This window comes from Aptenodytes patagonicus, chromosome 7 (genome assembly GCF_965638725.1).
Source record: "Aptenodytes patagonicus chromosome 7, bAptPat1.pri.cur, whole genome shotgun sequence".
NCBI lineage: Eukaryota > Metazoa > Chordata > Aves > Sphenisciformes > Spheniscidae > Aptenodytes > Aptenodytes patagonicus.
In genome coordinates this window covers 5136748-5163496 of record NC_134955.1, presented here as the reverse complement: position 1 = coordinate 5163496, position 26749 = coordinate 5136748, and the positions used below count along the sequence as shown (strand labels likewise).

Here is a 26749-nt window from a genome sequence, read left to right as displayed (position 1 = left end):
TTGTTGTCGAAGGGAGACTGGATGCCTAGCAAGGGAGCAGAAGCTACAGGAGACCACCACACGGTGGTACGGCACATCAGGCGGACAGTTTGCCTGGTCTGTCCATGCTCCATGCTTGGGTCCATGCTCAGGGGCAAATGAGCACCCAGTTTTCTCCCAAGGCTTTCATTCATCTTTACGCCATCTCCTCAAAATCTGCCAGCCCAGTAAAATCATTGTAACTCTTCCTTACGCTACAAAATGAGCATGTTTTCTGAATTTGGCTAGTATGTCATAGCTTATGTGACATTTTTCGAGATGAGCAATAATTTGTTAACAACAAGTTAAGATAACGTTTGGAGCACAGAAGGGAAAGAGTGACTTACTCAAGTTCCTTCTGAACGAAAGTCACGAATGGTTCTAAAACATTCTATGAGGACAAAAAATGGGAAGAGTTTTCACAAATATTAAGGCATTTAATTCATTAACTCTTTAAGCAGACGTAACAGCGCTAAGGTGACCTTGAGGGTCGGGTCATGTAAGGAAACTAACTATACTGCCTGAATTAATCTCACAGAAACATATTCTTCACAGATCTGCTCCTGTCACTATCAACCCATGCAACTTAACCAGTAAAGGAGAAAAAAGAAAAAAAAAAAGCCAATACAAGGCATTCTCAACACTACGTTTGGCCCCAGAACTTTTGGCCTCTTCTTTAAGGGCAAAGCACCTTAAAGCACCTGAGATATCCTGTCCTAACCACTGCCTAACAGGCTGCTTCTGCCAGAGAAGGTGTTTTGGTTTTTTTATATTCTTGTAAAATAGCTTTCTTTTGTTACCTGTTCCTAAAATACCAACTCAGATTCACACAGCTTGTTCGCACTCTTTACATCAACAGCTGGAAGACATCCTAGAGAGCATATGGTATCCTACTTAGGTATATAGGGAAAGCACACCCTACGATATAGTCATGCCATGAGAATATTAATCTTGTAGGTCCGCTTTAGCCAATGGATCCTTTCTTATACTACACCCATTATCACAGGAACATCCTCTGGTGACACTGGTTAAGCACACGCTGTTTAACATGACAAGACATCTTGTGGTATGCTACTGTACCACTTTTACTTCACGTTTCTTGGGGGCATAAGCAGTTGTGCACGAAGGACAGAAGGTTAATACTAATTTTCTTGTTTCATGCACTCTTGTCATTGAGAAGAGGCGTGCATTTATCCTAACTGGGAGATTCATCCCACTTCAGATTTAAACAGCTCTCACAATGAATCAGAGCTCAACAGCAATTAGGTAATAATCACGTTTGCACCAACATAACAACTTTGCAGGTAGAAAAGGGCTGCTAATGTTTCAAGCTAAGAAGGTAATAAAGAATGCAGAACTGAAACATGGCGGGAAAAAGTGATTCTGCTTTTGCTCTTCACCGCGAAATATATCGCAAAAAAACATCAAATTCTTTTCAGAAGAGATGGCTCTTTGCTTGTTAGCATCTAGAAAGTGAGGATAATCATGCTAGCAACAAGCCTGACTTCCAGCTGATTTGGCTTGATTTTTCCCACTTCATCTCTGAGCTTCAGACTCTCCATTTGCTGACACCTTCCTGTCTCTTAGTTTGCATTATGAGGACTGTCCTTTTAGTATTTGTGAAGTAGTCACAGACTGCGGAGTTTTCCGGCTTTGAAGAAGTACAGAGTATTTGCAGGTCTGCTGTACACATCACACAACGTGTCTGGAAGAATCAGCATGAGACAGACTCAAAGGAGTTCCCCATTTCGGTCCTGGTTTTGCCTCTGAACTGCTGCACCATCTGTACCTAACTCCCATGCAGGCAACTTTCAGCCCTCGACACAGGTGCTCATATGTCACGTGCTAAAAAGCCATAGCTGCAAATGTGCACATGCTGCTACAGCTTGAATGCTTGCATCCTGCAAACATCGGACGCTCTAGCTCCTTGTGAGATTCCCAGAATTTATCCATGCATATGTGACAGAGATAAACGGACACTGGTTCAACACTTGTGCCTAAGTATCCCCATCAGTAGTTAAACCTCAGTCAACACGATTAATAGAAATATCTGTATACGTCTCTCTGCAAATGATGAATGCTCTAATTATGTCTCATACGTGCAAGACAAGTAGGTAAATGTCAAAAAAACACCCAACTTGTCTGTTTTTAAGTGAAATACATTACTTTTACAGGAATAGAGAATCTCCACTTATATCCTTCATTCATTACAAGCTTCATTAACTTGTTTGTTTTCAGAAACTGTCTTCCCTAAACACATCTATGTTATTTCAAAAATGGAATACATATAGTGAGTGGTTATCCTACATGTATGTTTTGACATGAGGAGCTGCTAACTACTTGAAAAGTAGTTACTGAGAATGAACAGTAAAGGCCTCTTGGGTTTTTGTTATTTATTTTATAAATTTGCTGATACCAGTTCTCTGACAAAAGTTAGAATCTTTTTCATTTTTTCCACCGTACTGCAAATGTGAATATGGAATGTTAAAAAAAAAGACAGAAATATGTGTGAAAAAGCAAAACAGACTCAAACACAATTCTTCAGAGATCTTACAAGATCAAAATGATGCCATAAGGTCCAGCAGGATAACGCTGTGTGAATAAGAGCGAGCAGAAATAACAGTAAAAACACAGGTAAGGTAAAATAATACCATACATTAGAATTCACATGCACAAGTATTTCAAAGATACTGGAAGAGATGAGAAATCGGGAAAGCTGCAAGTTAATGATCTGGAGCACTCTGAACTAAGGGGCCACTTACCAGCACGTCACAAATATGAAATAGTTTAACCTCGCCATCTCAAAGGAAACAGTAATTTTACATGCCTTTTAAGTTTAAAGTCTTAGGAATGATGAAGACAAATTCAGAACTACAGCTGAGAATGATATCCTCCTTGCTTCCACAGGTGCTTACTACTTATTGTTCAGGTGTTTTGCATATTTAATTCTTACACAGTACACACAGAAATCCAAAACCACAAAAAAAATCCACCCCTATAAAATACCAACATCCTGTCAAAACCTACCTTCAGATACATGCCTTTGACCTCATTTATTTAAATCACAGCTTCACCATACATTTGAGAACATTACACAGGCGACTATGAAATTATATTTAGCAGATTAAACACACAAATGAGAGGAATAAGGTTAGAGAGGCATATAAAGAGATTTTGCAGAAAGCTGTTCTGAGGAGTGAAAGCTCTTCACAGGGGTGAAAGGAGTCACCTCTTGGCTAATCGATTCGTCAGCCTGTAGTTCCCCTTGCTCTTCTCTACGTTACCTCCTAAGAACTGCTCTCCTTCTATCAAAGTTATAATTTCATAACATGCAGAAAGCCTCTCTCTCATCTATCCCACGGTCTCAGGCAGCAAAAGCAGCTGTGTTTGCTCTGTTGCCTCATGTTTCACCCACATGCACACAAGTCAGGGATTTGATTTGCCCTTCCAAAATATAACGCAACATTCCCATTAATTTCTTCAAAAAGCTCTTCCTTTCCCCACCACTACTGCACTGTCAACATCTCCAAAATTATTTGGGTCAAGATGTTTAAATTTTTTCCATAGAGGAAAAAAGGGACAGTCTGCTACTAGGTAAATAAAAACACTAAGTACTGATTTTATTTAAAACAGAAAAAAAAGAACAAATACTGGGTTCTGTATCATAGCTGATGAAGCGCCTTGTTACCGTCTTCTGATTTCTGAGTATTCCTTGCAGTACCTATAAAGCAGCTCTTCTCACAGTTTTTAATACAAAAAAGTTTCTCTATATACAGTATATCTGCTGCCTACCTTTACAAAGAAATGTGTAAACTGTTTTCCCAGTCACTGAAAGTGCATATATAGGACCATGCAAATTTGTTTGTAGAGAACTGACTAATACCAGAAAAGTTATAGTTGCAATTTACTGAACAGCTTTATAAACTGCTATTTAAACTAGTCCACTTACATACACTAAAAAGTCTTTTTATGAAAGCGGGACCATTTAAGCCCAGTCCATGCATGTCTTTTTTATTCTTTCATCCTGTCTTCCAATTCTTACAGTATATTTTAACAGCGTGTCAAAAATGCCATCTCCCTTCCATCACCAGCACTATTGGAAAAAGAATCTAGGGAAATATTTCTACAAAGTAGTTCAAAAACTGCCTGTGATGGCCAAAAGATTAAATATTGCAACCTAACATACAAGGGCATTAAAAATAAAAGCCCCAATGCAAAGGCAGGAAGGAATGCGGTATATATTGATTCATCAATTTAGTTTTTAATAAGTACATCATAGCTATGAATAACGGCAAGCTCTAGAAAACACTGAGAAACAAAAAGGAGAATAATGCCCCATTGCATTCATTCCTGCGATGGAATAATACATCAACAGAAGTACCTCAGCTACACTCTTCTAAGAAATAGGTCTCTTCTGTAACATAGCAAAACCATTTCAGTAAAGTACCCGGCCCACAGAAGTACTTCAGGAAGAACCGCAGATCATCATTTCTATATTCAAGCGTCAGTACATCTTTACACTTACCTTTCTCACAAATGTCAGCAGAATTCCCAATTCCTAAATTAATGCATCTTATAAAGATGTTGTTCTCTAAAAAACATTTTAGAAGGTAGGTGCTAATGTCTGAAAAAAGGTATTTTAAAAATTGTAATGACAGCACGACCATGGTGTGCCAAGGCCCAACGGCAACAATGAAGTCTGCCCATAGATAGGTAATCTGAATGGTCCAGCACCACTTGTAATCTTCAATCCATATTTATGAACGGAAAAAGGGCTCTTGTGATATTCACCATCATGAAACTGAACTTTGCAATGAAATTCATTCGTCAACCATTTATTTAATACTACATTTCTGAGTAGGTTGTTAACCTGCCAACCTGGACAGGTCTTTGAATATTTTGTTTACCTTCACAATACGCAGAGTCCCCTTGGACAGAGAGATAACCATTCTTGCATTCACAAGTAGCTTTTGTGTTCCAGTTTTTGCACTCTGAGTTTTCACCGCATCTGTGTCCCTCTGCGCAGAAGTTATGGCCTGAAACACAAGGAACATGCAACCTAGTGTTAAAACACGTTTATTTCAGATATTCAGGTTTAGTATTTACATTGACTGTATTACTCTGAAAAACTTTGGCACGCTACATTCCAGAAATTCTCTCTATAAACCTATCTGGTGCACACAAGCTTTTTGGATTCCTCCATCAATTCACTCTCAGCAAAACCATTTTGTTCAAAAATGTATTTGTATGACTAGTTTTAGTCAGGAGAAAAGACAGCTTCAAAGCAGGAAGCCATGACAATACATTAGCCTTCTACTGAACCCACGTAGGATAAAATGACACCTTATCTCCGATTGCCAAGAACTGTAATATTAACTTACACCAAAAGGATAATAAAGTGTAATATCAAAAAAATCCTTCACAGTTCTCTTACTATGCATAATCGAGCATGCTTTTAGAAGAGCAAAAACGAGACGTTGCATTAGCACACAAAACTACGCTGGTAGTCAAAAACTCATGCACTGCCTTCTAATTCTGTCATCAAAAACTAGCTGGATTGTTTCTACAGTTTATAATTAATCCATGCATCATGTTTTGTAGGGGAGAATTTTTATTCATCTCTCCTTTTTCCTTGACACAAATTCTGAGTAGCTTCTTTGTGAACAGTTTCTTTTATTCCATACAAAGTCATTTCTACAAACATAATGAACTTTCCCACTTTCTTCTATAAAGGCACAACTGGCTGAAGTTCGTTCTTCCTGATTTTTAATATTTCTCAAAGATGTGTCAAAACCTCTCTCTGTTGAAGTCTAAAGTGAAAGTAATTGCAACTTTATCTCTTTAAAGGCACTCCACTGGAAGTACTGTAAGAAATAACTAAATACCTTACCGAATTTGACAACAAGAATTCCCCCCTCCCCCCTCGGGGTATTTTTGATGGATTTTTCTCTATTAATATCCAAGAGTCAATTTCTATTTCCCTGAGATATAAACACAGTCATTTTGGTAATTCTTATTTTTTCTGCATTTTCTGTCCTGGAAGGCGGGAAACCAGAAACCCAGACATACCATCAGCTACTTGTCTACTTGTATTCATATAAGCGCAAGTTGGAATACAAGAACAGCTTCTGCCAATTCTGCCTGGTCATAAAGGAGCAAACTAAAAGTTCTAGTTCACAGACCCTAAGCTTTCCTAACAGCCCCTAAAGACAGCTAAGAAAAAGACAACCTGGACTTCTAAGATCTAAATGCCAGATTCAGATCTTTGTTCATATCCCTTGCTTTGATATTGTTTAAGGAGCTTTGGAAGACTTTAGCTTATACTAAACATAAGTTTCATCTACAGTAAACAAATTTGCATAGGGCTATCCTGAAGCTGTTGTTCATTGAGGGGTTTTTTATTTGTTTTTAGACATGCACTTCAGTCATCTACTAATCTAAAACTCGGGTTTCGTCAATTTTAGTGCACTGCAACTTCATGAGTCTGATCATCTAACATTGGGTTGTGATGTCATTTTGAAAAAAAATGTAACACTTGTTAGGAAGGAGGACACTTTCTCAGTGTCAACGTCCAACTCTACACTTAAACTTCAGATTAATTTTATTAATAACCAAGGTATCTTCCTTGTGCTCAGTTAGCTCGTTCTTTCATTGTAATCCAACGTGCGAAAAAGAACCAACTCCATTAATGAAAACTGCAGATATCCCTGTTAGTCTTCACTCATTTCACAGTCTGGTAAAAAACGCTCAAGTATTCCAGATAGAGCCTTGTCAAGCCTGGGTACATTTTATACTGGTAAAAAAGGGCACAGTTACAGTGCCTTTAGCCATTTATGCAATCACAGTATTTGAATTCTCATTTTTGCCTTTATAATTATAAATCGAAACTAAACACTGGAAGCCATCTCCCCAAACGTATCCATTCAGCATCTAATTTATATGCCCCAAGCAAGGTTACTATTCTGTTGGAATTCTAGATAATCTCCAAGAGACAACAAGTTTTACAATGTTTTCTTTATCGCTGTTTCCCCTAAGACTATGACATTCTAGTCTATTCCCTGCTCCTTTAGAATAATAATTCTCCTTTGAACTCATACACAGTATTAGTTTTATATTTCTTTATTATTGGTAGGTACTACTACTCAGAACCAACATATCAGTGTGTTAAGCTAGGCACTATAAAAATACCACATTTTCATTTAGTGTGGATTGTTACTACTGTCTTTGGATATTTTAATTTTTTTGATTTATTTATATTTCCCTCTCATCCAAACCTATAAAAATTATTTCATCTTCCTCGGCACGTTTTAGTTACAATAGTCCATACAGAACCTTCTTCACCAAAAAAAACTTCGATTCTGGGCTCTCTTTATCCCAGTCAGTCAACATTTTACCCTGTGATCAGTTTATGGCAAATTTAACACTTATAATTAGCCAAAGGGATGGCTTCTCAGGGTTAATTTTCATCACGAGTCCCAAGTCCCAGATCAACGCCTCTTCTCTAACAGCACTTTCTCCCAAGCACAAGCCGCTGATTAGTTTTCAACATCACATCGTAGCCCTTCACTGTTTATTTGCCACCTCTGAAATTTGTCAGTAGATACGATGACTACCCTAACTACCCATTTTGTACAACTAGAGCTGTCACCTTTTGTTAAAAATTCTCTGGAAAAACATGCATTGCTTTTGTTCCCTTATTATCAACTCAAATATGAACTGTCTCCATTCAGAATCAGACTCACTCTTATGTTTTCAAGCTTGAAGGCTGTTGAAAGAGCATAGAAGAAAAAAGTAACGCTCCAGTTCTGTAACTTGTGTAATTAGAGGCTCTAAAGAACTTTTATTTGTTCTCCTTTTATTAGGAATACCCAATGATAGGACACCTACTACATCTCTAGGTTGCCTTGGCATTTATTATTATAAAAGACCTGTGAAACACTGTTCCCTACCTTTTAAAAATGCTGACTAAAAGTGACTTAACTTCAATTTCCCGTAGCATTTCAGAAAACGTGTTCAATACCTCCGTTAAGTGGAAAGTGGAAGCCATTGCTGTTAAGAGCATGCATGGTGCTATGACACTGTATGTTACCAAGCTCTTACAAAACAAATGTAATTTTAAGGTTAACCAATAGAAAAAAAAAACAGTACTTGATGCTACAGAAGAGTAAGGGTTCACTGTGCCTCTGTCAGAGTAGGCATATCATTGATTGGATCAGAGGCTTTTCCAATTACTTTTCTTTTGCAGTGAAGATGCACATCTAGCACTTCAAAAGAGCTAAGAGGTGCATACCAAGGAAGCGCCGTTCTTGCATTCCTTAGACCCTGGCCTGCACTCTCCCCTGCTGGGGTTTTAGAGGCAAGAAAGGAACAAAACTTTAGGGAAGTGATTGTCCCCCTGTACTCGGCACTGGTGAGGCCGCACCTCCAATACTGTGTTCGGTTTTGGGCCCCTCACTACAAGAAGGACGTTGAGGTGCTGGAGCGTGTCCAGAGAAGGGCAACGAGGCTGGTGAGGGGTCTGGAGAACAAGTCTGATGAGGAGCAGCTGAGGGAACTGGGGTTGTTTAGCCTGGAGAAGAGGAGGCTGAGGGGAGACCTCATCGCTCTCTACAACTACCTGAAAGGAGGCTGTAGCGAGGTGGGTGTCGGTCTCTTCTCCCAAGTAACAAGCAATAGGACGAGAGGAAATGGCCTCAAGTTGCGCCAGGGGAGGTTTAGACTGGACGTGAGGAAAAATTTCTTTACTGAAGGAGTGGTGAAACATTGGAACAGGCTGCCCAGGGAAGTGGTTGAGTCACCCTCCCTGGAGGTATTTAAAAGACGTGTAGATGAGGCACTTAGGGACATGGTTTAGTGGACATGGTGGTGTTGGGTTGACAGTTGGACTCGATGATCTTAAGAGGTCTCTTCCAACCTTAATGATGCTCTGATTCTATGAAAATGCTATCTACTTTATCTTAGTTCATATTGGGCCTGAGTGCTTTTCCTGCTCTTCTGGCACATAAAGGCCACCTCATATTTGGACTGTAACATGAAGAAATAAGCTAGCTGTGTTCTCACCTTTAATAATCCCAATTCAATGTTTAATTTAGCTAAATATTTTAATTCTTTCTTATTCAGCAAAACAGTCAGGAATGTACACAGGGCCACCGACTGCAACCACCATGCTTATATTCCTGACTAAACAGGGAAGGACCCAAGCACTGACTTAAACATCAATCTATTCATGGCCAATCTACTCACGGGAGAAATTGCTTATCCCCAAGCAAGCAGAATGGAAGAGAACGCAAACGTCTGATTTTTATTAATTTGTTGGTGTGAAATGGCTTATAGGGTTCCTTTAAAATACCTACACAGATGGCAAAACCACCCATTGATACTGCAGTAGGATCTCTGAATCTCAACCACGGGTGGCAGCTAGCAGAGGGCATGCCTTGCCATTGCCCAGGTGAAAATAACTGAATTACTGAGACTTCAGAATATTCAGCAGAGTCTTATCTGAGACAGTCAGCTCCTCTCTAAATACAAGAAATGGCTTAAAATAGAAACATCACATCCAAGCAAGCAGGCAATTGGAGAGGATTTGACAGAAGCACACAAAATCTTAAATAGTTCTGATAATCTAAACTAATTTCAGGCCAACACAGATGACAAGGCAAGTGAGCATGACTTAAAATTACAGATAAACACATTCAGAACAGATGTCAGAAACCATTTTCCCCACACATACACACACAGTCAAAAATGTGCACAACAGCCCTTCAAAGTCATTCAAGACATTCAAGATACAATTAGATATTACCAACAGGGGAATTAAATATTGAAGAGTGTGTTTAGATTTTTGATGAGCCTGATGACCTCTGTTCCTTCTCCAAACGTTTCTTATAACATTACTCTCTTCCTTTATCAAGACTGCTGAAACGTTTGCTCCAATTTTTCTTAAGAACATATTTGTATCTTTCTCCTTCTTTCTTCTGACTGTAGAATGACCATTAATAAATGTACTAAGACAATTATGAAAAAGATCCGATTTCATGCTAGCAGACATAAAACTTATTACTTCTGCAGCATCAGGAACTGCACAACTGCCTAGGGCTTAGTGGTCCCAAGTCAGATTACCTGAAATTAAACATTTATTCCATTTTGGGACACCTGAACATTGCTCTTATTTTTCCAAGCTTCTCAACATCTTCAGGTTCCAGTCCTCAGAATCTGCTTTTCCAAAGCAGCATGCTAAGCTGTTTTGTGCTATCATCCAGTTTTTGAAGTACCTAACATATTTGGTAACGTGGCTTAATTATTGACTGAAGAATGCAAGAGCTCATTCAAGACTACAGCTGGAATCAGTATATCTTATATCCATATCTCTTCCTACTTTTTTAATGGGCAACACTAATGTGCCTCGCATTTTTCTGAAGGTTTCCTTATAACATCTGTAATGCTTCCTGTGCTTCTTACCATATCCCTAGCTGTTTACTTCAAAAAAAAAAAAAAAAACCTGTAAAAGCCCTGTTCTCTTGCTGTTCAAGAAGCTACCCTTTAGCAATCCACATTTCACTGTTTCACATTGCAGAGGCTTCTGAAAAGAATGCTGACGCTTCCATTAATAGCATTAGCAATGTTCAAAAGGTCCAAGGTAATTTCAACCTCAAAATCTTTACTATTGTTATCGTTTAACCCCACAGTTACTACATAAATGTGTAAAGTAAATGCGGGGGACAACTCATAGGAAGAGTCATAACATTTGCACTAGCAATTATGCCCTTTCATGATCTGAATCAGTTTTTAATGAGCCATGAGCAATGAAGCACTTCGAACAGCAGTTTTTACACCTTCAGAGACTGTGGTCCCAGATCTCAGTGGTCTGACATAAAACAGTAACTTCATAAATTCTTTCAAACTGCTACATCAATGCAGACCTCATTACATACTGCTTATTTGCGTGCATTACAATAATGGTACTGCACAGCCTAACAAGCTTATAAAGATAATTTTCTTCCAGATATAAAGCTCTTCTAAATCCTAAGTAACTTTATAACTATGTTTAGAAATAAACTAATTCATATTTACCAACCTCCATTAAATCTTAATAAAACTAAAACCTTGAAATAACTCATACCTCACAGCAATGAATGAGAAACATTTGATTTCTGAAAAAGCAAAACTCAGTTTCACAGCTAGACCGGGAGAGATGAGAAACATGCTAACTGAAGAGCCTTCTCATCCTCTAATCGAAAGAATCAAAACCTCCTTAAAACAAAACAAAGCAATACAAGTAAAGGTGGCAGAAGCACCATTTTTAGATTTAAATGCTGTTCCCCACCGTAAAATGCACCCTTCAGCTCACCAGTAGGATTCTCCACTCCCTGCTAACCAGCATCAGCAGTCAATCTAAACCCATCAGCCAAACCGTATTACAGGATGGCAAATAAAAGTTACTTTCTCCAGAAACCAAACAGCTCTCACTACTTCATTATTTCCTCACACACTCCCTTTTAAGGAGAGCATGACTGAAGCTGCTAGGGCTGTTAAGGCTATTCTTACATACTAAAATTGTGAGCATAACAACATAAAAATTCTCTCATGAAACCTTATTTGAATCACTCATTCAAAAGAGGAAAAATCCGCTCTTTCAAAATTATACACTGTCTTTGGCAAGGAGAAAAACAGCTAAAGGGAACAATAAAACACTTTTATGACAGTATTTTTTGTATTAGATTTGTCCCTGGGCTATAAAAAAAATGTAGCAGGCACACTGTAAGAAAAATGACTGATTCTCAAAAAAGTAGTAAAAAAATGTATTTTATTACACAATGATTCTTTGTAAAATTTTAAAATTAACTAAAATTTCTGTAAGCCTAAAAAGAGAGCTTAATAATACCACATTGTCCTGCTGAAAAGTATAAAGTAGCCACATAGTTTAAGCAGACGTTTATATTAAAGCACATAGATGAAGGGCAAATCTAGGTATACTCTACGTAACATTCACGGATAGATCTTATATACGATCTGATGAGGCCCATTTTTGCGTTCAGGTACATCAAATCACAAGAATAAGCTGTCATTGTACGGCAGAGTTCTTCCGTACTACGCCTGCCTTGCTGTATACCTTATACAATCATTTTACTGAAATCTAGAAATTGGCTTTTAGCAATATATTAGCTTTTGCTATACTATAAACTCACGTAGCAAACCTGAGGAAGGAAAGGTATTATTTGCTGTCTTCACTTTTCTAACCATTTACAAACAATAATGACTATCTAGGAAGCCCACCAGCTGTGTACATTACAGTATTCAACTCTGTCCTTTGCTGACTCACAATTTCCATCACAATAAACACCACAGATTTATTTTTTTTCCTTGCATACCCATTTTATTTTAAGCACTTGTCTATTATTGTAGCAGATATTACAGAGATCTCTGAAGAGGGTACAGTCTCATACCACAGCGTCATGAAGTTTCCGTATTTCTCTGTGGTTTTTTTCCTTCTGTTGATCTCCCACATTTATCCTTTCATTAAATGGAAATTCTTTTGCTGCAACCAGAAATGCACAAGCTCCAAACCCCTACCCTTGCCCAATTCTGCAAAGGTATTCTATAATTCTACAGAACGTGAAATTCAGTGCAAGTTTTCTGTTTCCACAACTAGATACTGAAGAAAGCACAAACAGAACCTACCAGTCACTAGTACGCACTGATAAACTTTACATAGAATGATTGTTCTCATTTAACATTACTAGTAAATGCTTACTAATCATCGGTTGACTAACTAAAGGCCTAGCTAAGGGCTAATGCAAAGAATTATCTGTATCATCATACATATAAAGTGAAATTTGCACATGACATGCAAATGATCCATGTGGGCTTCCAATATACGCTCTGATTACTCAGGACTATATTATAAATATACGCTACAGTATTTCTTCTTCACTTCTTTTGCTTGGACAATAAAAGCTGAATATAGTCTCTGAAAGAGGTCGTTATTGCAGAACAGAGACGCGCTCTATCCCTTCCCAGTAAAGGACATGTTGGCACAGGACAGGACCAGAAACTGTGGCCTGCTTGCCATATCAGAGGGCACCTGTTTGCATGATAAAACCCATACCAAATATGGTATTCTTAATAAATATCCATTTTTAATACCAGCACTCTACATATGATAAAATTATATGCTACCACTTTGGGTTGCGTGCAACTGAAGCAAAAGTGTCAAGCAGCATATATTTTACTTCAAGATATAAAAAGCAACTTAGGAGTGCTAACTTCAATTTATGCCTTTGTAAAGTTGACAAAATTAATCATATCTTTAAGCATAATTTTCAAAAGAATTTTAAAAAGCAAAGATAGAATACAAAAGGAGGTGGTACTGTTTAGCAGTCAGCTAAAGCTGAAGTGGAAGTTTAACGTATCAATTTGAAAGCACCATGTATCAGAACTCATAGGAAGTGGAAGTACAATTCCTTCCTTTGCTTCTAGAGACCATCACATAAGTACACATACTCATGCTATTTTAGAAGTAATAAAACCAGTCTTGGGATGAATATCTAAAAAGAGTACTTATCACTAACAATAATATAGAACTGAATAATTACAGAACTTATCTTTCATCAACTTTGAAGCTTTCAGATTCCTAATGCTTTTGAGTAATGAAGATAATTTTTTCACTACATCAAACTGGGCCATCTGTTAAGAACTATCATTAAGACATTGAGCCCTCTGAGAGACAAAGAAGCAACATTTACCGCTTGCTTAAATAGTTACAGATGTTTCTAGAAACTGTTTAAAAAAATTAACATGTATATTCTTAGACCGTGATCCAGCAAACAGTCTCAAACGTGCTGGCCCCTGCAACCACGTGCATATGCTTGCAAGTTCAAGGCCTTAGTAAATATTTAACTATGCATATTTATTAATTAATATTTACTGGCTAAGGGAGAGACTCAGAGCCCCTTCATTGGCATCTACAATGACGCTGGAGGAATTTACATACAGGCAAGACAAGTAGTCCAGCAGGCCCCAATAACCATTTAAGCCTGGAAACGTCTAATGCTCATTTGGCACACCTCTTGCTTGAACTTTCGGAGGTGCATCACTAAAGGCTAACACACAAGCGCTGCTCTGAGAGACCAGGCACCCCTTAAGCTCAGCTGAGACTCAGCACCAACGGAGAGGTGTGGAACAGAGGTACAATACAGACATACGCAGGGAATGACTATTCTAACACCTTTCACCCAACAGCTCACTGATTACAACACACTTGAAGAAGAAAGCTTGCTCGAGTTCTCTAGCCTTGCGATACCTGCTTTGTCCTCATTTAAGGGGATTTCCTCAACTAACACTTCAGCTATGGCTTGTTCAGTCTGGTCCAGCACGCAACCAGGATTCACCAGGGCTGAAAGGGAACAAGCAAGAGGAACCTGCATCTCAACACCCCACTGCAAGGAGGAAAAACGGGGTTCTGGGCTCTAGGGTTATTTTTTCATTTTTACTCTGTAATTGTCCAGCTTAATTCATAAATGGGTCCTGAGAGAGTTCCGATCCAAATCAACCTCCAAGTACTGGAATCTTAACATTATTATTGTGATTTTAAAATAGAGAGCTTAAAAATCCATTTCCAAAACCCTATACGTTCAGTGCAGTTGCAAGTTTAAGCAACATAAAAATATCTCTTTTTCAAACTTAACTTCTTCCTAATGGGAGTTCTTAAGAGATACTGGGCCCTTTCTCCCCCAACTCTTCCTTTTCTCCCTCCCCCTCTCTAATTCAGAGCAATTACAGCTTTGTATCTGTAAGTCTTCTGCCCAAAGGAATATCACAGACTGGTTTTACGTGAAGGCTAATTATAGACTCAGGTTTATAGAGGTATCTAATATCTCATTAAAAAGGAATTGCTCCTTCCAGTGTATCCCCCTGTTGAATCAGCGACTAATATTCCTTCCAAGCATGCATAGTCTCTGGCTTACCTCTACAAACACTGCAACATTGGTTCTCTGGAAGAACGTGATCTTTTTCTGAGCAGTTCAATGGCGGACAAGTCTCTGTTACTTTTACTAAAACTCCATTCTGAAAATAAACAACATTTTAAAAAATGACATTGATGAAAACATGTGCAATGGCAAGGATCACATAATTTTCAATCTATAACTGGTAATCTCTAGTAACAACACTGGTAAACTAGCAGGCAGCAAGTTAAATTCATTCTTTACACCGTAACATCAAAACTGAAGTAATCTACTCGGACATTGCTATGCGAGGAGAGGAAGAGGGAAGAGGGAAGAGGGAAGAGGGAAGAGGGAAGAGGGAAGAGGGAAGAGGGAAGAGGGAAGAGGGAAGAGGGAAGAGGGAAGAGGGAAGAGGGAAGAGGGAAGAGGGAAGAGGGAAGAGGGAAGAGGGAAGAGGGAAGAGGGAAGAGGGAAGAGGGAAGAGGGAAGAGGGAAGAGGGAAGAGGGAAGAGGGAAGAGGGAAGAGGGAAGAGGGACTTAAGCTCAAAATTCTATAGTACTTTTTCCAAATACATTGCCTCCAAGTATAGTTGTTTTCCTTCCAAGTATTCAAAGGAATTAAAGAATTTCACTCCAGGTTTTTGTTAAAAACAGTCTTCCTGCTTTATGCGAGCCCAACTTTTACTCCTCTTATTTTATATTCTGCATAACCCTCTGGTAACTTATTCAACTCCAACACACACAGCAGATAGAAGACCAACGTTTTCAAGTGTCATGCGTTGTTCTGCTGTGTCCAATTAAAAGTGTCTGTTCTTTAGAATTACCAATCACCTAATTTCCAAAAATTAGGTCCTTCAAAGGTATGCCAAAGCAGAAATCCCATCTTGAGGTATCCATATAGAAATTGCTGTATAAAATGTTAATCTAGGTCAAGATATTTCTCTGATTTTGATTTCTGCTAGATTTAGAGTAAGACTGTATATAGGAAGTCTAGTTGCTGGTAGAAATTTTCTAAAATAATAGAGACAGAACCTTTCTGGGGAGATTTTACACCACATTTTACTCCATCTTCTTCCCATCCAGGAAATCAGCTTCACCATATCTCCAGACCAAACAGCTGTCCTGCTCTTCAGTTAGTCGTTTCGTAACATCTTGTCCCAAAATAGCTTCCTCTTTTCCCTTATCCCCCTCCAGCCTTCCCCATACCATAACTTCAGCGTCCCTTCTGCAGCTATGCCATCACTGCAAACTGGCAAGTGGAGCAGAGATTAACAACCCGGATTTTTGCTCAGTAGGAACTACAATAACTATCCCACAGGACCGTCCACACCTGAGTAATCCCATTTTCCAAAGGACTGTGAAACTCCGCTAAGAAAGCGGGCAGCCCGCTATATTGCCAATACACCTTTTTAATATGAATCTAGTCCCCACTCCTCCCAAAATATTTTTCATGATGCCTCAGACGGTGGAACGAGAAGATGGAACAAGAATTTCTGCTTTCTTCAAAGAAATAAATTACATTTTCTAGCTATCGTGACTGCAGAGAGCAGTTTAAAAATATGATTCAAACACATCTAGGACTAAGAAAGCAGAGGAAAACTAATACCAAAAAAAGACAAAATATGTTATTAAAGCCACCATTCTCAAAATCTGAGGGATCAGATACATGACTTTGAACAGAAGATATTGACAATACCCATGTGTCTACCCTGTATGAAGAAACATCCCTATATAGAGACACCCTCGCTAGCCAGAAGCTCGCTTTCATATCTACAAGACACTGTGCCACACTGTGCCAAAAAACTAGCTCAGGTGCCAGAACCAGTACAGGTAAAACTCTTTGCTGGTAATTAGCCTCACCAGCCGTGCCACACTGATTCAGCTATGTCGCTTCAGGCTCCGGAATTAGTTCTCACAGCATCAAGCTGCCCTACACAGTTATGAACACAGAAACACCTGCTGAGTCTACAAGGTGCAAATGATGCACAAGGTGCCCGGCAGCTAGCAGGACTTACAATCGAGAAGTGCAGCAGACCTAGGGAACGCAAACCTGACCGTTCTATAATCACTGCTAGTCACTGCCCTTGAGACTGCAATCTTAAGGCTAAGCAGGGCCAAGTCATTTTTCTCACTTCCCCATTGTCTTTACTGGCAAGCTGCATCAGTTGCTGTCACGAAAAATAAAATTAAAAAAAAAAAGCCGTAGGCATCAGTTTTTTCTTCCCTTTTTTTTCTTCTCTAAAAAGCAGCTCCCTACAGCATCACATACGGCATGCATCATTGAAGCAAGTACCCACACAAGAACAGTGAAATTAACGGAGGTATTAGGGCTCCTTCTGATCTCACTTACATAAACGAAGAGGAGGAATCCCCCACGGTTGCCTGCGCAACTGCAGCAGCAAAGGTGATAAAAGAACCAGACATACTGAGCCGTCATTTACTGTCGCGTTATCAAACTACCAGCTGGAAAAGCTCTGGCTGTAACTCATTGCCTATTCAAGCTCAGACAAGACAACTGCAGCAGAAAGGCTACAGTATGTCAACATATGGACAAAAAGCGTTGACTGACAATAGATCTGGTCAAAAAGATGGCAAGATATCAAGAAATCGTACAAAAGTCAAATCAGTGATCAGGATGAGTCAAAACGCTAAAGACAAATTCAATCCAAGCTCACACCTTCTTTAGTGAATCATAAGGAGGTAAAAAACCCACAACTTGAGAATTCCATTAATTTAATGACAGTAAGATTTTATTTCCCCAAGTTGCCCATTTTTTGCAGAATTTGCATCTTGGGAAAACAAATCAAACATATTTGTAATTAAGTTTTAAAACAACTAAAGTATTTCCATGTTGAGTATTCTTTGGATTAAAATCAATTTGTTATAAACTAGAACAGATCCAATTATAAGAATTATCATCATTAGATTTCAGATTTTATCCACTAAGTAAGAACAGTTCACAATTCAGAATTATTGCTTCAGACAGCCTTATAAAAAATTGCTAACTTTTTATACTCAATTCACATATGTAGTCATAGAATCTGGACAGAAATAGATGTCAAAAAGACATTCTTCTGGAATAAGTAGGTCAAGCTCCAACCGTGACATACAATCCACAAAGAATGAGATCTGGAGTCAAATATTTACAAGATGATGATGATGAAATTTCTTGTAATTACAAAGGTAAGTACATAAAAAAGAATTTGCTATAAGCCTAATCAGTGACATGCAGTGAAAATCTGAACCACAAACAGCTCATCTCAGATGATCAGCTTTGGAAAATAACAAGATTTCAGATAAGGTTACTTTGGGTTTTTGTTGTTGTTTTGGGGGGGGTTTCCCCTCTTGTTTTAGCTGTTATTGATCAGCCTTTCAGGAGAAAGTGCTAAATAGCATCCTTAGCTGTCACTCTAGGAACGACAATGTTCTTTATCTTTACGAAAAACTTTTTAGTCAAGCTTCTTGAAAGTCAGTGGGGCCCTGTCCATCTTTCTAGTATTTGTATGGCGCACTCTGACTGCCCGCTCCCAGCATTAATGAAGAGGAATTTATTCTTGTACCCTTTGCTGTCAAACACATCTTCAGGTTATGAATAGGCATCATGTCATTCACAGGCATTAACCCAGAAATTAGCTGATCAGCAGTAAACTCCCGGTCCAACAAAAGGTATAGAATTCTTTCCATTGACTTGTAATGAGCCATGTCACCATATCGGTGAAATCCACAAACCAAAATAACCATTTATCGAATGCAGAAAGGTGCAGTTTTCTAAAGCACTATCACACTTGCATTTTTTAGAGGGACCTCAACAGGCTGGAGAAATAGGCCGACAGGAACCTCGAGGAGTTTAACAAGGAGCAGTGCAAAGTCCCGCACCTGGGGAGGAACAACCCCATGTGCCAGTGCATGCTGGGGTCACCCTGCTAGAAAGCAGCTTTGCAGAAAAGGACCTAGGGGTCCTGGCGGACACCAAGTTGAACAGGAGCCAGCCATGTACCCTTGCGGCAAAAAAGGCTAACGGTAACTTGGGCTGCATTAGGCAAAGTATTGCCAGCAGGTCAAGGGAGGTGACCCTTCCCCTCTGCGCAGCGCTGGTGAGGCCACACCTGGAGTGCTGGGTCCAGTCCTGGCCTGCCCAGTACAAGAGAGACATGGAACAACTGGAGAGACACTAGCCATGGGCCACAAGGATAAGTAAGGACTGGAGCATCTATCACAGGAGGAAAGGCTGGGAGAGCTGAGACTGTTTAGCCTAGACAAGAGAAGGCTCAGGGGGGATCGTACCAATGCATATAAACACCCAAAGGGAGGGTGCGAAGAGGACAGAGCCAGGCTCTTTCCAGTGGTGCCCAGTGACAGGACCAGAGGCAATGGGCACAAACTGAAACACAGGAGGTTCCCTCTGAACATCAGGAAACACTTTCACTGCGAGGGTGACCGAGCACTGGCACAGGTTGCCCAAGGAGGCTGTGGAGTCTCCATCCTTGGAGATACTGAAAAGCCGTCTGGACACGGTCCTGCGCAACTGGCTTTAGGTGGCCCTGCTCAAGCAGGGGAGTTGGACAAGATGACCTGCAGAGGTCCCCTCCAACCTCAACCATTCTGTGATTCTTAGAAACACATGTGCACTAATTTTGTCATTGTAGATTAATCTAGAGAGTGTTAAGAAGATTTGCTTCATAAATACATTTTTAGTCTGGATTAGTTTTCAGAAATAAAAAAAAAACCTGCTCACAGCCTGATAAAGAAAATCTTTGATCTATCTGGAACCATCAGTAGTATTATTATTTTTGTGAGATGGAAAAAATATAAAAGTTAAAAGCCTCTTATGTTTGGATCAGTACCTATGCAAAGAATAAAATGACTGTCTTCAAATAAAAATTGAAATGTGAAATTTTAACTTCATCTTTTTGACATTACCCCATCTACAACTACGTCCTCCTTTACAGACACAAGAGCTACTCCCCAAGATTTTTAAGCCGTCTTTACCAACACTGATAAATTGACAGTTGATGTGTACCCCCTACTGTATTCCTTCATGGATCAACAGCTTTTCAAACTCGATGTCTGTTTTTCAAGTCTGGAAAATGAAACCGTATTAAATTTTTTATAGTCCTTCCCCTAGCACAAAGCCCCTCCTTTATTCATACAACACCTTGTCTACCAGTAGGCCCGCACAGGACAGAAAACGATTGAGTACAGCCACAGTTTGACTCATCGCCATTCATCCTTCATCTAGTAAGCATTCCTAATTGAGGCAGTAAATAAGTGGGTGTTTTGCTTACAGTTTTTAAGAGGTCATGCTGAAGACACATGGAATGAACTTCCTGTCTGGAGACGCATCATCTCATAGAAGCAGAGGTAAGCACCCACTCAGAAACCCTCCCGATTACGAATGACAAGCTTTGCCAGTGAGGTTTAATGTCTTCTTGAAACACAGCTATGGAAATAACCTTTTTCTTCCCCAACATAGACTCATTTTTTTTCATGGTACTGCAGTCACATATGCTGTTTCAAATACTTACCAATACTATCCATTAAGATGTAAATAACACAAACTGCAACTTTACTGCAATGAGCATTGCCATATCAATTTCCTTTAACAATAAGTAAAATGCAAAAGCCCTTTTCATCATTATTTTAGTCATTTCTAATCTGACAGATATTTGATGGTCAGTATTTGCTTTTAATCTTCATGAATGTATTATCACACTCATAACGATGAATATAATGCTCTTATTTATATCACAGAGAAGTTCCACTGATAATTCAGATCACTCTCTCTGCTTTCACTCTAATGTGAAAATCCTCCTGTTCTCATCTTATTTCACTTTCCCTCCCAAATAAACATTCTATGTCATATTGTAACAGGCACCTTAGTCTGTCTTCAAGGCAACGACCTTGCCCACTTATTTGTATATACAATGTTGAGCACCCCTATACAGCTAAACACTAATAGCAGCAAAATAATTCTGCATAACAAGCTACTTTCACAACATCTGCAACCAGTTATTGTCCATTTTCATTAGCGAACATAAAATTGCTACTCCGTACACTCAGCTACAAGCACAACAATAACCAGATCATTGTCACTTTTTCCAAATGTTTTTCATAATTGTTCTAGCATACTGATCTGTCAACAACATTTGTAAGCCTCCCCTTTATCACCCTTCCCCCTCTACAAACTCAACAAGATGTTAAAACAAAAATACTTGAGAATTACATGTGAGAGCGAATGTGTTTAAAATAGCTGTGCCTTTCTGAAGTGATAAATCATATTTAAAACGCACGCATACTCACAACAAATACATGTCTCAGCAGAGCAACGGCCCTTTTCTAATCATCTACTACTACTCTCTTCTTCCAAGGCTGATCGTGACAACAACTGGTTTCTGCCACACTTACACACCATGTAGCACTCTTACTTCACTAACACTCCCTGAATGTTCCTATCTAACACAGCCTCCATTTACCTGTGTTCTTAAATACTGACTGTAGTTGACTAAGTGTTACGAACTTGCCAAGTCCCCAATCCAGTCCAATACTTAGTAATTTACCTCAATTATTAGCAGGGCTACCTATAGTTTAAATAATACTAGGGCAAATCTAGAGTAACTCAAACAATATAAACCAGGTTGCTTCATATTTTAGCAATTTGGCTGGAATTAGTAACTGGCTCAAGACGCTGCTGCCTTTTTCTAGAGCTCATGAAAGCAGGAGATAAAAGAGGAAACATCCCTCAAAGTCATTTTGCCCATGTTTTTATTACCTTGCAAGGGTCATTTTCCTGCCTTGTTTTCGTATTTGTGGCTTTCACTGACTTCAAGGTCACCTTTTCAAGACAACAGATGTCACATTTGCATGAAGGAAGCCTAAAGAAATGCACTAACTTATCACTGTCACTTTTGAACACCGCACATACATTTAAAATCAGGAAAAGTTTATACAACTGAAACTTACTCGACATTCCCTGCAGCTCTTGGTTAATACTCGTTGACCTTCTGCTAGCACTTTGCCCCCATAGATACACTTTGCTGTAATTTGAGAGGAGAAGGAGGGAGATTAAAAATAAATAAATTAAATCAGTATTTAAATAGTAAACAAATGCAAAGTAAAGTAAAACCAGTATTCACATACACTGAAAAAATATGGATACGTTAAGTATATCATGCATTTTACTTTCATCAGAAGTCAGTATTATACGTAACTACAATAATGTAGCTAACAATAAATTCATTTTAAGAGCAAGTAGCACCTTTACCCAAACTAAAGAGGAAGAATAAGAGCATAAGACAATATGTACTGGACCAAATTCATCAGTATTCGACAGAAAACATTTTCATTACTGACATTCTGGAGATTAGTTACAGTATTTGTGTTACTAGAGGTCTTCATGACTCGCTTCAAGAACTGGAGACATTTATTATCGTACTGTTCATCAAGAGAATAATATAGTCACAGATTTCAATTAAACTTTCAGATTTTTTGTGGGCACAAAGGTGAACTCTTCAACTTGCTGGAGCACTGCGAAAATGGATTAGATGCAGCAAATGACGCTACTGAATCAACAAACTGTAAAAATCTATTTCAGAAAAATATTCTTAACACACACATGAAATAAGCAGATTTCCCAGAAAAGTGAAAGCACCTACTAAAGAATTCCTGTCTCAAGTTTTGACCCTTCTGCTAAAGATAACCAGCTCTGCAGCCGAGCCAACAGACTAGAACACATGAGGACTCCTCATCCATTTCAAGGCAGAGACAACCAGCTTAGGACTACTGCCACCATGAAGAAGGTAACCTCCAGCACGGCCACAGTAGCATACAGCTCGGTCACGTATTACCGTAACTATCACAGTCCTCTTGGAACTAGCTGTCTAAATTTCAATTCCAGAGGAGAAGAGTAAATCCATTAATTAAAGAGAACAGTTGGACTATTATGATCTTACACAAATCAAGTATCCATCATAAAGGCACTCTACATTACTAATAAGATCAATTATAAACACTGATAAAATAACTTTTTGTTGTGGTGTTTCAGCACGCTCTGCACTTGATCAGTAACAGCCTGACCTATGGCACTGAAAGGAGAGCTAAAAGGTACGAATCCTATGTTGCAATTTGAACAAAGCCTTAGAAGTTTCCTGAGTCAAGGCACACGCACAGTGAAAGCGTTCAAAGTACTTGGTTCTTAAAAAAAAAAAGAAGTCACAGACTGTCTAGTAACTGTTTTACCTCAATTTCCCTCCCGAATACCAAGGTAAGGGAACCAAGCACTTACAGGTGCACGTGTGTACCCCTTACGGGTGCTCCCAATAGGAGTATTCCACAGCAGCAACTGTCATAGCCAGTTTGACTCCCAAATTTTAAACATAAAGTACTGCTAGGTCAATCTTCATAAACTTGCAGACATAAATTTGCTTCTAAGGACTTTTTGTTTAAACTTACACTCTTGAAAATGCTCATGTCTTTTTTTTTAAAAAAAAAAAAAAACCACACCATCACACAAAAAAACAAGAGCGCAAGATTTTCAGAACAACTCAGTTTCCACCATCAACAGCGCATTTAAAAAAAGAGGTTCTTCCTTTTGGTATCCTAGTTTTCTTCATTTTTGTAAAGCTGCCCCAGTTTTTATGCCAGAGGAGTTGTGATCTCGCTTATAAAGAAAACTTCAGATCAGGAAGCTTTGTTTAAATTAGGAATCCCACTAACTATTTTTGGGAGAAGATGAATTAGAGAAATTTCCTTCTTCTTTCTGTCTGTTCTCCTGACATGACTGCTTTTAACAAAAGAATGGACACACCAGAAAGCAAGTCAACGCACAACTCAGAAAAAATGATGAGATTTTAAACAAAATTACAGTCTTTTGTCAAATATTAGTTGGAAGGCTAACACAAAATGGCAGGGATCAAAACAGAACTGCCTCACTTTTAAAACCCTTAACATATCAGACGTTACAGCTACTTTGTTCATTAACCCTCAGCTAAGACAGGAAACTGTTCAATAATCCAGCCATTCAATAATCCCTAGAGACGGCAAATTACAGCTGATGATTCTATCAGAGCTAAATAGGAAAAAGCATGGAGAAATTAACACCTGCGGTGCAGCTCTTTGGAAAGCCTCAGCAATTACTACTATCTACCCAAAAGTGACTGACTGGCCCTAGCACATCATTCTGTCAAGGAGCTGGCATTTACAATCAATGTCAATCAACCTCCATACATCTCTTCCCATTGACTGACATGCTGAGTTCTTGTCAGAATAACGAGTCAAGTTTGTGCCAATCACTGATAAAAGGCAAGTTTGATTGTTCATCTTTCTATTACAAATAACAGGAACACAGTTTACTCATGGGGATTTACACTGAATCTACAATTTTGTGCCCTGCAATTCCTTTGTGTCAGATTTTGACCGTTGTGCATACATGCATGTCAGCAAAGGCACGTCAGGAGAAGCATCCAGTTTCATGAAAGAACTTTATACACTCTCGATGTTACAAATAAAAATATTCTGAGACAAAGAAAATACAGGCCAGCATAGGCACTTTACCACCCAAGTACTCTGTTCATAAACATCTTTTAGTAAGCAGAATACTCACGCCGACATATAGCTGAGAGAAATGAGATGACATGAGTAAACAAGAGCAAGTGCAAGATCACAGCTAAAGGACGTTTGTCCGTGGGACTAATGAATTCAGTGACTGAAGAAAGGTGACAGAATGCTAAAGAAAGTGTTATTATTTTCCTAATAAATCTTAAAATAATTCAACATCCCTGTCTCATGAATTATTGAAAAACTCATGCATGACGTTTACTAGTCTCCAAGAATTGCGGGGCGGGGGGCACGGGAGGGAAGTTAATTTGTGCTTCTTAAGGTAAGACTGGCATCAGTATTCAGCTAAAATTTCCAAACATAAATTGTCTTTGTCCCTTATACTACCATTAAGGCAACAAATATTGAATATTCTTTTCAGGAATGTTACTTATAGCTTTCATCTCCAGAAGAAGGAACTGAAAGCTGACAATAACACTGATCATAAAATGTACTTTTTTTCTTTCTTCTCATAAATTTATTTTGAAATTAATTACAGCAAACCATCACTCCACAAAGCGATACTAACTCAAGGTCTGAAATTCTGTCATGTTTATTTTAAAGAACAACCTTCCAACCCAAAATAAAAGATAGGCAAAAAGATAACAGCTCAGTTTATTACTCATCGCTACAGAAAGTTCAGACCATAGGCCTGATGCTCCTCAACATCAACAGGAGACACAAGCTGAAGTCAAGTAAGGCTTCCCAGCCCCAAACAAGTAGATGAATAATTTTCCACTGACAATACGTAAAAAGAGATTCTTAGAAATTTGCAATGCTTGTTCATTTCTCAGCAATTATTTATTTTCTTCTTAAATCAAGTTTGCCACTGTGACTCATGTAACCTGAACTACCAGGACCTATGAAAGTCATTATAAAATGCGCCTGCTTTCCGGACTGCTTAAATAGAGGGTGAAACTAAAAGGCCTGTTTGACCTACTTACCCTTGCATATTTTGCAGCACTGGCTTTCCACGTGCACTGGGAGAGCATCAGGAGGACAATCAAGAGGGGGACAGGACATCCTTCGGCACTCCACAACTCCACTCTAAGCAAAGGTTTTTAAGACAAAATTCAACTACGACTCTTGTAATTAGTGAGTATTTTATACAAAACACAGAAGACAGAAAACTAAGTAGATGAAAACAACATTGTGTATTACAGACCCATCCTTCAGTAACAAGTTTAATCCTATCCAACTACAAACTTCTATCAAAATGCATCTGAAGGTGAACCACCCCATTTTGATATATATTACTGGTTTTACCCCACCTTCCCTGAGCAAAGCACATTAAGTGGAAAACCTAAGCCCATCTTTACAAAAACATAAGCACCACTTTCTGTAGGCTGTGCCAATCATCTTTGAGATTTTTAACAATCAGTTTTCTATTTTCTTGAGCAAACAAAGACTCTCTTCAGATATTTATCAAATAATTTCAACAAGACAAGATTTACATACTAATTCTCTTCTGCTCCTCGATTTTTCAGTGATAAACACTGAAAACAGAATCTGCATGTTGTTACCATGCAAGATGCAACTAGGCATCTATGAATACTATTAAGATAATGTTTCCTTTTTTAAAAAACTACTGCAGCGAAAACAATTCCAAACCAAACACAGACAATGCCACACTTTCACCCCAAAACCGTAAAGTCCTCACAGATATAAGTAGAACAAATAAGAGAGCGTTGTCAAGGGAAAACACATTTTACTTATGAAGTTTGCACATAAGCAATGTCAATTTTTTATTTATTTTACCATGTCCCTCCCTATTGTTCATACTGCCACTAGATGCATAATAAAAACAGAATAATTCTCAGTTAACCTTATGCATTCAAGGACCATTTTCACATTTTAATTAGGTCCTACTCCTTAAACTCTAGAGAAATTCTTACTTTGCAAGTGCAATTCCTGCAGTGATCATCTTCAACCCATGAGTCTTTGTCTCTATAGATCAATCCATTTACTTGACAAGTCTTCTCACAGTGACAGTCTTCCAATTGACTCAGTCTTGTTTCTGCATAATTTAACTATAAATGAAAGTAACTTGATGAGATTTCTGCAATTCAAACACACGGTTTAAAAAAGCAAATATGAGAAAGCAGCATACTTATTTTTAGCCGACCTAAGTTTGACTACAACCTTTGAAACACTGAACCAGGATGTCAGCAGGTATAAACTAACGCTACTCCTCGGGC

General features: G+C 38.7%; 1 protein-coding gene across 3 annotated transcripts in view; it reads right to left on the bottom strand.

Annotated features, from left to right (window-relative positions):
- Window positions 1–26749, bottom strand: part of NELL1 (neural EGFL like 1) — a 299478-nt gene that overhangs the window by 199110 nt on the left and 73619 nt on the right. For all 3 annotated transcript variants that reach the window (XM_076343825.1, XM_076343826.1, XM_076343827.1), the window contains exons 8-12: window positions 26447–26581; window positions 25496–25598; window positions 21921–21994; window positions 14982–15081; window positions 4926–5054 (exon numbers count right to left, since the gene is read on the bottom strand). In XM_076343825.1, coding sequence (XP_076199940.1) covers window positions 4926–5054; window positions 14982–15081; window positions 21921–21994; window positions 25496–25598; window positions 26447–26581 — 541 coding nt within the window. The remainder of the gene's footprint in view (window positions 1–4925; window positions 5055–14981; window positions 15082–21920; window positions 21995–25495; window positions 25599–26446; window positions 26582–26749) is intronic.